Below are 11,859 nucleotides of genomic sequence, written 5' to 3' on the forward strand. Positions count from 1 at the left end.
ATTTAATTGGACACATTACAGAGAATGTGCTTCTACTTCTCTCATACCAAATGCTACTTAAGTTCATACAGGCATCCTATTAAGCTTTTTGAGCCACTAGGCCGCACCGAGACCGAGGTCTCACCCCTCCACTCATCATTTCCCAATCTAATTAATTCACTACTTCTGGTCGTTTTCTGGTCTTCCCTATTTTGTGAACATAAGTTTGTTTTTTTTTTTTTTGGTTTTTCCATAAGAGGGGAGACAGAATTTTAGAAACGAAGGTTATGAGTTTTAATTTCATCAAGTTACTATCCAATCTTAGATACATTTCTTGATTACTCGATTAATTATCTAAACCATTAATCCTAACTATTAATTGATTACCTCACCTTTATATTATTTACAAATCATGTTTTGAAATTTGAAACTTTGAAAGGAAATGTTAATGCGTCGCCAGCTTGCATCAGAAAAGTTTTCATGCAGGAAAGATGCGTACGATGCTTCAAAGAAAGTTCTATATAAAATCAGTAGCATAGCAAGGTTTAATTTCCAGCTTATTGTTCATGTATCAGATTCCTAATGAGTAACTACATTTATACTCAAAAAGGAAAAACCATTAATTAAGTAGATAATACGCATGCTATTGTTACAAGTGATGCATCATTTTCGGGTAAAACATAAGCAATGAATCCAAAAAGGAGGATCTTAACATGTAATTTCCTCCACTACAAAATCTCATGTAAATCAGTTTATGAAAATTTATAGTATCCTGGCTGAGTGTTTGAGTTATAGCAGATCGTTCTAATCAAATTTCATCAACATATATCTACGGGTGAAATTTGATTGCAAGAAACGAAACCCACCACCCATGACAGGCTCAAACGAGAAGCTGGTACTTATTGTCAGGCTGTCAGCTCATCGCTTCATCTTTTTCAGTGCATTGAGTTTTGATGCTGAGACTCTACCGACCAGTGCATGGTTTACATGAAACACATGCCTTAGTGAAGACGTTTTTTATTCAAAGAGAAAGAGACGTATGAGTAGACCTGTTTACTGATTGTAGGGTTGGGGATATTGTCAAAGGGTATCTTATTATCAAATACTTTATACAGTACTTTATAATCGAGTTTAAATTTTGATGATATATTTACGATTTGAATTTACTGATAAATAATTATTTTTAATATCAAATTTTTATTCTTCATATATTATTTTTTTATTTATAAATTTTTATAATTAATATAATATTTATTAAAATTTATTAATTGTTATAAACATGATTTATAATTTTTTGTGAATTAATTTTAATTTATTAATTTAATTTTTATTAATAATATACATAAACATTGATTTTATATTTATTCTAATTAAGAATTTAAGGAGTACAAGTATTTAATAGATAATGTCTAAGATACTTGGGCTATAAGTTTGGGTAACGATTCAAATATTTAATCGATTATTTATAACATTCAAATATCTTATCAAATAATAAGATTCGGATGAAAGTAAATAAAACATAATGAGTACTTTGGTGATTGATATCCTTAAATCGTATCCACTTATTATTAAGTTAAATTATATATTAAAAAATATTTTATATGAATATCTTAAAATATATATTAAAATTTAAATTTAAATTTAAATTTAATTAAGATATGTTTTTATTAAAATAATATGTTTTAATTACACCGAATCTCAATTTTAAGAATTATTTAAAAAACCAGATCTAAATTTAAAAAAAAGATCCATCTAAATGGAATCGAATTCATAAATAGAAAAAATAACTCCATAAATAGTTCCATGTTTGAAAACCTTAATATGTATGACAACCGATCTCTTGCACTCTTTTCTTGAAGTTTTGTTTGGTCCACGTGCATGATAAGACAGGTGCCCATCTGCCAACACGAAAGTATATACATTTTTGGATTGAAAAATAGACCCGTATTAATTAATTCATTAATTAAAATTAATCAATCGCATTCTCTCTCTCTTTTTTTTTTCATTAACAAATATTGCAAGGTTGAGAAAGAGATGGTATGTTCTTAATTCGATCTCCCCATTTATTTAATTAGGTGTTATTTTGAGCTCTTGGGTTTTCACCGATTTATAAAACTTCATTCAGAAACAATTCCAATCTTTACCACAATATGACATTGTCCCATACATTTGTTATGATCCATTTACACTCGGACATTTGTTTTGTAGTTACCAAAAATCTACTGACAATAGACTTGAATAATTCATCTCCCTTTCCTTTGCTCTACAATAGAGAAGGAACTGTGTGCCGTTCTGGCTTTGCATATGAAGGTAGGCAGACTATTTGGCCAAAACAAAAAACTTATGACTTTTCTTTCCAACCGTCCACTTGTGTGGACCTCACTATCACATCAAATAATTACGTTAGTGTTAAAATGAAAAAGTGAGTCCAAAGGAGAAATATTTGGTACAATTATTGTACCCCTTGTCCTTTAACTGATTCAATCAATTATTGTACTTGACATTCACAACAACTATTATGGCCTAATTTCCAAAACTTGAGGACTACTCTTCAAGGTTCAAGAAATCATCTAATGTTATATCATAAATATAATTCAAGTGCTGTGTAAAACTATTAAAATTCTTGAACCTTGGAAGCGTGGTTGGAGAGAGGGCACGGGTGTGCTACTGGTTGTTGTTGACAAATTGTCTCCAATTATATATTACAAGCAATGGATGGATAAAAGGTAGTGACAGTTGTTACTTTTTAATTTTTAATAATTTGATATTTAATTTATTATAATTATTTTTAATAATTTTTCATATAAAATTTTAAATTTGTTATTATTATGAGAGAATTATACAAATCTATTGTCAAAAAAATGATACAACTAGTAAAGAAGCATTATCACAAGGCTTCGAATTGAAACGAATAAACTATTTTTAAACGTACTTAGTCTCGTGTGGACAACCGAAATGTACCGCAAACTCTACGGCCAGGAGGAGTTAATTACCTCCCCCATTTTCCTCTTCACCTTATTTGTACCGTTTCATCATTCCACGAAAATAGAATAACATGACATTTGTCGTCATCAAAATGGCTGATTAATTTGTGAGCATGACTCATGTACAAGAATCAACTCTATTCTTAGGGAAGCAATTGATAGCGTTGAGTTGGCGACTTAACCCGGTCTGCTCCCATGCTTCAGTCGTCTGTGACTTCAATTATGGTTCATGAAGATTCACTTAACAAATTAATTAAAGTTCAATTCTATGACTTGTGAGTGTGTTAATTACATGGGTCTGTGAGTGTCATTCGAACAAGAAAAAAAAAAAAAAACTTTGTCTTGCATTGCGGTAATTAGAGAGTAGAGACCCACACATGAAAGAGAAATGGTTAGAGATACAGTAGCATTTAAGTGCCATCACATTCTCAAGTGATAGTTTATTCTAGAGCGACTTATATGTTGTTACTTTATCTCTTTCTGAATTTGTGAATCTCACGATATGTGTGCAAGTGATATCTGTTTTATAGGTGTGTTTGTGTAAATTTTCTTTCCTGTTTATAAGAGAGAACCAAGGACTCGTGTGGAAGCATCGCAGTCGAGTTTTTTTTGAAAATTTCTTTTTTAAATATTTTTTATGTGAAGAAGATGGCCCAAAATTCTAAAATTGGATCGACCTTTTAAAAATAAGCAAAACAAGCCCAAGCAAAGTAAGTTAATTCCAGAAAAAATATTGAAACCAAATTTATCACTAAAAACATTTTGGGCCAGAATGGTTTAGGGGAAAATTCCTACCGTGCTTCAGTTGGTCACCTCTTGGGCTAGACCCAGTGTGCGGTTAGAGCCCATTTAATAATGTCAAACAAACAAATGTACATTTAAGTAATTTATCACATTCAACTTAATGTCCAAAATTCATTCAAAAAAAAAAAAAAGATAATGTCCAAAATGGTATTTTCCTCTTACGTTACCGTCATTGTTATTTTCACTCTCACTGAAATTAATCTCATCGTCGTACCCAACAGACCCTTGATTCCCATAATCTATATTTATGAATAGTTATAGTATATATACAATCGTATATATACAAAAGCATGGTTGCTGAAAAACTTTTTGAGTGACAAAAATAATTATATTCGTTCTTTATATTTTTAAATTATTATTTTAAATAATTTTTGTTATTAATATTATCTAGTTTGTTAATATATGAAAATTTTAATTCTATAGAAGACTTTTATTAAAAATATTTTTTATTATAAATATTAATAAAATTTATCAAATTTATTTTTAATAAAAAAATTTATTCAATTGGTAAATAAGAATTCTATTTGCATTAAATAAATTATATAATTGAAACGTATATTGAATTTATATATAATAAGAATTCTAATTGCATTTATTCAACTATTTTGTCAAAAGATTTATCCAATTTTAAATAAAAATAATAACCGCATGGAATGAAATATATAACCAAAACATTAATTATTTTTATATATAAGTATCTTTCAATAATAATTTGTCTTGTGCTTATAATTTTCTTTTATTTATAGACAATTAACTTTACATTGAATTTAAGATTGTTGACTATGCCATGAATCGAATTTAAGATCAGAGTCAACCGGTGGTCAGATCAGAGTCAATATTTACAACCTTTGAGCCTGAAATCAAGCAGCTGCTTCTTGTTGGACTACAAGCAGAATTTTCATTTGTTAGGAGTATGGCTCGCTTTGCTGCAACTCTTGGACCTGTTGCATGCAAAGTTGCTTCCCGCAGGATTGAGCAAGCATTGCCTCCGGGCTGTAAGTTTGGTCGTGGGTGGGTTGGAGAGTATGAGCCACTTCCAACACCAGTATTAATGCTTGAGAGTCGTGCTCCAAAGGAATCTGCCCTGTTTATAAAGTTGCAGCGTGCTGCTGATGCTCGAAAGGATGATGCAACTTATGAGACCCCGGTTCCTTCTACTGGTGTTCGAAAGGATGATGTAACTTATAAGACGGCTGTTCCTGCTAAGCCACATCCTCTCAATGTCCCTGCTTCAGAAGGGAAATCATCTTCATTTCGTCCTGTTAGTGGCCAACATCAGAAAGAAGGCCATCTTTGTTTGCAGCTGCTGGGCCAAAGCCTGGTAAGCCTGTTAATAGTATTCATTAGAAGCAAAATTTGCCTCCCAGGAAATTTTCTGAGCCTGAGAACAAGGTCTCAAAGCAAGTTGAGTTGAACTTGCCACCCACCGCCAACAAAAATAATACTGATCTTATCACTGAGAAGAAAAATTCAAATAAATCAGAGACAGCGGCTTCCAAGTCAAGAGAGATGGTTTCAAGGAACATGAGTCTTGCAAGGGTTGTATCTTCAAAGCAGATCGAAACTAATGTAGCTGTTGATGGAGGGTTGCCTAATGGAAAAATCTCAAGTAATTGTTTTAACAATCGAGCAATGAATCCATCTTCTGACGGTATTCCTACACAAATGGCCAAAGCAGCTGCCTACTACTCCCATGGACAGGAGCAGGGCCTCAATGACCCAGTTCAGTTTATGAGGATTTTGGCAGAAAAGGCTCAAAAGCAACAAAATTCTTCAAATCAGTTCCCCCAGCTGATATTCCACCTGCTATGCCATCTGTTCCACCTATACGAAGAGATGATTCGAGCAGTGCTGCCGCTGCTCGTGCATGGATGTCTGTAGGAGCTGGAGCCTTCAAGCAAGCAACTCAAAATTCCAGCACTTCGAAATGCCAGATATCTGCAGAGCCATTACACAACCCAGCTAGCTAGGGAATTTCATCCACAAGGTTCACGAGTTCCAGGGGAGCTTCCTCTTTCTGCAGGGATGATATTTCAGCCACAGCCTGAGAAGAACAGTTTCCCACTTCATACTTTTGCACCCCAACCTGGTCGGTTGATGAATGAAGCTCAATTCCAAAACCGACCCATGGTTTTCCCACAACTAGTGGCAACCGACTTGTCTAGGTTGCAAGTGCAGTCCCCTTGCCCAGGTCTTAGTCCACGAACACAGTTAAGGCATTGTTGTAACATGCGGATATAAGAACTCGATAGCTAAATTTTGAAATTTGAGAAGTTTGTCATTAATTTTTTTTATTTAAATGTGATTGAAAACCTATTAAATTTATTTTATTTAATTTTAAATTGATTTTAGATATATCTAAAAAATAATAATTTGATCTGTAAGTTTATAATTGGATTCGGGAATACGATTATGTGTGGGGAAAGATTAAGATCCGTGATGCCCGTTTCACAAACGGTACCGTTTAATCGTATGTTGTTCTATTTAAACTTTAATTTTTAATTTTATCCTTATGTTTCCTTAATCATTGTTTATTATTTTATTTTTATTTTACTTATAACCTAAAACTTATTATTTGATTTTATGGGTGTGACGCGCACATGACACAATTATGAAATGTATGACATAAATCTCGATATATGTCAAATGAAAATCTTTTATTGAGAATATTTTTCAAATTCGTCTATCATACTGATGGGATCCAGAGATATTCTCTCACTTAGAGAATTACTCGAGAAAACTCGCATTCACAAGCTTATCAAGCAAATACTATCATCAGAGAGATCATTTGTGAGTAAAAATATTTTCATGAATGCAAACCCTAGTACGAGTAAAAGTCTTTTATTAAGAACATCCTCCAAGCCCTCCATCATATTATTAGGACCTGAAGATATCCTTTCACTTAGAGAATTTTTCGAATAAACTTGCTTTTGTAAGCTTTCTCAAACAATCCCATCATCATGACCTTGACTCGCATACAAAACTCGCATACAAAATATATCGATATATTATGACATTTTGTAATGCAATAATGGCTCATGGCATGCAAAAAAAAAAAATCAATATTTATTATTAATCGCTATTACTATAATCCTATCATTTTTTAAAATTTTTATATTGTTTTTTTACTTTCATTTATTTTATGCTTTTATTACTCTTTTTTTTATATACTTTAGAAAGCAAAATTATTCAATTATTTATTATATTACTTTCCTTCTTACATGCATTTTATATAGCTAAATATTTTTTATATCTATCCTTTTCATTTTAGAGATTTAAATTTTCGTTTTTAATTATTACAAAACTCTATATTATTTTATGTATTTCATCTATTATTTTTTGTGTTTATTATCATTATCAATATTATTATTTTTTATATTATTTCTTTTTTTGTTCCTATTCCTTTTTTTGATTTGATTAATATTTTTTATTAACTTAGGATTATAAATATTAAGTTTCGAAATTAAAACTCTCCCATCATATTGGCGAAGTTTTAATCAGAATCTTCACCTAGGAAGATAAATTCGAGATTGCGACTTCTTGAGTCCTGAACAAATATTTCATCATCGATTAATAATCCAAATCATATAGACTTTATGTTTAAAATTCTAGGGAAATAGACAGCCTATTTCCCAAGGCCTAAGTATTCTCATTATCTACATTTTTAATTTCATTATTTTTGTCTTTTATCATTTTATTATTTTTTATCAAAAGACAACCTCATGACTTACCTTACCAGGCCACAACTCAAATCCACTAACTATTCTTTTTAATATATATATATATATATATATTGCTTACATATATTAATGTTTTTTCTTCATAATGTAACTGCATGGACCACAAATATTCAACATAAGCATTCATATTTTTAAAAGTAATAAGCATTTATTTTAATGTTTTTTCCTCATAATGCTGCCACTTCCTTTATTACTTCATCATGTGCATATGTGCACATATATTTTTTTTTATCTTTTTTTTAAAAGTACATAATTAACTAATACAAAAAAATATCTAGATGAATACACATTTCTAAACTAAGCCCACAATCAAGCAATGAAATAAAGTTTCAAGGGGTTATACTTTCTTGGGCTCACTAAAGCAAGCCCCACGGCTGGCCTTCTTCAACAAGGCTTGTTCTCTCTTCCCATGACATACCGTCAGTGTTGAAAAGATGCCTCAAATGTCACTGTTTTAGAATTAACTTAAACCTGAATAGAAAAGCCTAATTTTCACTCACGCTTTTTCTCTACAACCACACTGTTATGCTTTTCTTCACCTGCAACCACGCCATTTAATCACCACATGGTTAACCTCTCGCCGTTGATCACGTCCTCGATCTCACCTCAACTACCAAATCCCTAATCTAGCGTAGATCTTAAAAAAAACCAACTTCTCAAACACAACAAAAACTGAACTCCTAAAACTTTTCCCCTAAAAAAAGTATGAAGTTGTATATATGATTTCTTGAAAGGATTCCATCCTATGTTTTCTGTATACATTTTGTGTTTCTTGTGGCTTCTCTGCTGCTAGATCTAGGGTTTATCTTCTTAGGTTTTTCTTTTACAGGGTTCTTCTCTTTTTTTTTTTTAATTCCTACCCTTTCTGTTTTGTTATCTTTGCTTTTATCAAGGATTTTTGAAAATCCCTCTCATCTTCTTGTTACCATTTGCAGCACTTTGGTGGTCGTATCAGTAAGGTCTTTAGGTTTGGTGTGGTGATTTGCTGTTAAATCTTTGATTTTCAAAATTGACTTGAGTCTTTCACTAAATAAAAGGGAAAAGTGGTAAATTTTGAAAAAGAAAAATTAGCTAAATTTGACATATCCTGGGAGAGAGAGACGCCAATTCACCTTGAGGAGAAATAAGGCTGATTGCCATGGCAGTCCAACCTTAGTTGACCACCACAGCAACTGCCTCGATTGTCATGCCAAGCATGGCAATAAATCACCATTTTTTCTCTCTTTTTTCAGAAAAAAATATTTATTATATATTTTGTTTTATTTATTCTGATATGAACCTTCTGGCCTTTGGGTCTTGAAGGCCAATTTAAAAGCTATGTAATCAAAAATAAAAATGAAAGTGAGAATAAGAATAGAAATTAAATTTACAAAAAATGGTGTCTACAGGCAGAACCTGGATGCGCTTCCTCCTGACTATCGGATTCCAGTCTCCAGGGTCTCCAGTGAAACAGGCGTTCTGGTTAATTCTCAACAGCCAGATCTGGCTCTGCAGCTCTGAGTGTGAGGTAGACTTCCTGAAAAATCGATTGAACTGGCAAGGGCTCAGAGGTGGTTAGATGGTGCTCTACCCTGTCTCAAGGATGTGAAAAATTTTGTCCCCTACCATGAAAGTGGATGGAATTGCCATTTCTTCCCTTATTCTTAGATGGTGCTCTGGCAAACTGAATGATAGATTTCGGTCCAAATCTTGGATTAGAGTTAAAGATGGCAGATTCAGCCCTTAAACCGTCTTACCTATATAGCATGAACTCCTTTTCTCTATCAGATGAGAAGGGAGAATCAAGAAGAACAGGGGCCAATAATCATGAAACGTAGACATTCGTTTAAGGTCTCTTTCCTAACAAGCATTTAATATAGTACCTGACGGAGCTAAGGTCATGAGAGTTTTCAGCAGAAGCATGATTGTTTTTATGAATTTATTGCCGGTTAACTCGCTGTTCTCCATCAGATGGATTACATACGTAAGCATAGTTCATGCTTGTACATTAGTAACAGGTGGGTGAGAAGTAGCTACTCAAATTTTTAGTTTGTCTTCGTTGCCTTTGAAAAAACAATGATCTTCTACAATTAGGGAAAAAACAACTAACAAATAAAAGCGAATGAAGCAATTTATTGGGATGGCACAAAGTACAACCATCTACCTAGGTTGGGTCCGGAGGCCCATTATTACAGAACAAATTTTCATTTGAAATTTGGGTCTTAAATTGTTCAGATAAGCCCATCTGGCATAAAGAGGGCAAAAAGCAGAAACGAAATTATCTTATATTTTTTTTTTGAAAAGCAACAAAGCTTGAGAGGTGGTAATTACAAAATACAACCATGTGAGGCAGTAATTAATCTCATAAAAAGGTACATAAGAACATCCAACAAGTCTCTCCCTCCATTAAAAAAAAAAAGGAAAATTCAACAAGATTCACTGTAAGTCAGTAGAGAAATTCTAGGTGTCACATTTTTCAGGCTTCATAATCAGGGAAATGGTAAATGGTCTAATCTTTAAGACAAGTTATGTTTCTTTCAAAAAGGGCAAGAAATAAATGCAAAGGACTTACATCCAAACATTTCAATATTTTTATGGACCATTGCCCTTGAGAGGACATTAATATTCACTACCTTAAATAATCTTCAACTTTTGGGGACAGATTCATCCCCCCTAATAAGGTAAAAACACTACAGAAATTCTAAACACAGGTGGTTAAAACGTGTACGAAAGAAACGAAAAGTTTACATCTATTGGAAGTCAAAATCTGTTGCACGCTCAATACATCACAAACTTTGAAATTAATATGCTAGCTAACTATATATACTAACTTTAAGATGTTCCATTCTAACTGCTCCTTTTATTTAAATATTTAATTTATTGATTAGTATATGATCTCCTTACTTAAAAGATATAGATTCCAATCTCCCTTCTTTCAAAAAAAAGAAAATTTTTTTACTCTTATGTGTGTGCTGAAATAATTACTACCAAACCAAAATATATACCTAATGGAAAAAAGAATGATACGATGATATAGAGATTAAATGATCAACATTCAAATCCTCCTTTCCTTCTTAAACTTCTCTAATGTACCTAAAAAAATTATGCATCACCTTAACATGTACAATCTCTTTCAATTTATATATGATATAGTATAACACTATTGTCATTCTTTTCTATAAGTTAAAGAATTTTATTCCAAAACTCAAAACCAATGCAATTGTAAACAATGAACCCAGACAGAAGCTTGCACAAAGAATGGAAAAACTAATTAAGGAATACAAAATCTTTTTTTTGAACCCAAAATGTCCAACAATTTTATTGGCAAGAAATTGCCATTTCTTCAATATAATTAGAAATTATTATCATATGTTGCCTGTAACATTTTTCACATCTCATAAATTTTGACAAATGTATATATATATATATTCTCTAAGTGGAATGTATTGCAATATGACCTTCAGTTCTAAACCCATTCCATATAGTAATATTCTTTTCTGAATGTTTTGGCAGATTTTTTTTTTTGCAACTCCTTCCTTGGAACATGTGGTAATATATATTGCATAATAATTCACTGAATAATTAAATATATATGAGAATATATATCTATGTTTGAAGAAAAATATGATGCTTCCAAAAATGTTCATAATGAAGAGCGAGCAGATTACATTATAATTAAATTCAGATATTTAAGACCAAGCACTCCATGCCTGTATACCTAGCTAGTAAGTATTCCAAAACTTGATCCCTATTATATCATAAAGATATTGCCTAGTATTAGTAATTGTATCCTATCTCTAACCTACGTCGATTTCTAAACCATTGTCTCCCTCCATCTCATCTCATTTCTCCAACTGCAATCTCCAAAGAACCTATGTTCCTAAAATGTTTATGGGGTTTCAGAATTGTTCTAGGGATAAGTTTTCAGCACTATGAACTGTAGGCTAATTTCAGTTATCAAGGATTGTGTAATGGATGCCTAAAATTAAGGTTTGCTGCACTGGCCAGGAAATACATGAATTCTACTAATCGTGTACTATAAGTGTGCTCTACAAAAGTACCAATATATATATATATATATATATATATATTATGTTTTAATTGTAGACTTACAAAGCTTAATCTTAGGGCATCCAAAATGGCTGCCTGAATTAATAAGTTTGATGGTATATATGTGTGTGTGTATATATATATATATATATATTAAAACATGCATGTAGCGAGTTAGGCCAAGAAATTATGATTAATAAAACAGAAAACTAGATTATCTTGCGCCAATTTCCTAAGGAAAGCTTACTAACCATGCGGGAAACTGCATACTCCAAGTATGCAATATATATGCACAGAAATATATACTAATGTCTAAGAACATA

At 31.9% G+C, this 11,859-nt stretch overlaps 1 protein-coding gene and 1 long non-coding RNA gene across 2 annotated transcripts; one reads left to right on the forward strand and one right to left on the reverse strand.

The window, feature by feature from the left end:
* Positions 4,485–6,889, forward strand: LOC18605969. Its single transcript, XM_018118483.1, has one exon. It carries the CDS (start codon positions 4,681–4,683, stop codon positions 5,179–5,181), a length of 501 nt encoding a protein of 166 aa, XP_017973972.1. The 5' UTR covers positions 4,485–4,680; the 3' UTR covers positions 5,182–6,889.
* Positions 8,261–9,565, reverse strand: LOC108661441. Its single transcript, XR_001927274.1, has 2 exons — positions 9,113–9,565; positions 8,261–9,023 (listed from the first exon to the last, which is right to left on the reverse strand). It is a non-coding gene; the product is annotated as an uncharacterized LOC108661441 (long non-coding RNA).

This window comes from Theobroma cacao, chromosome 3, assembly GCF_000208745.1.
Source record: "Theobroma cacao cultivar B97-61/B2 chromosome 3, Criollo_cocoa_genome_V2, whole genome shotgun sequence".
Lineage (NCBI taxonomy): Eukaryota > Viridiplantae > Streptophyta > Magnoliopsida > Malvales > Malvaceae > Theobroma > Theobroma cacao.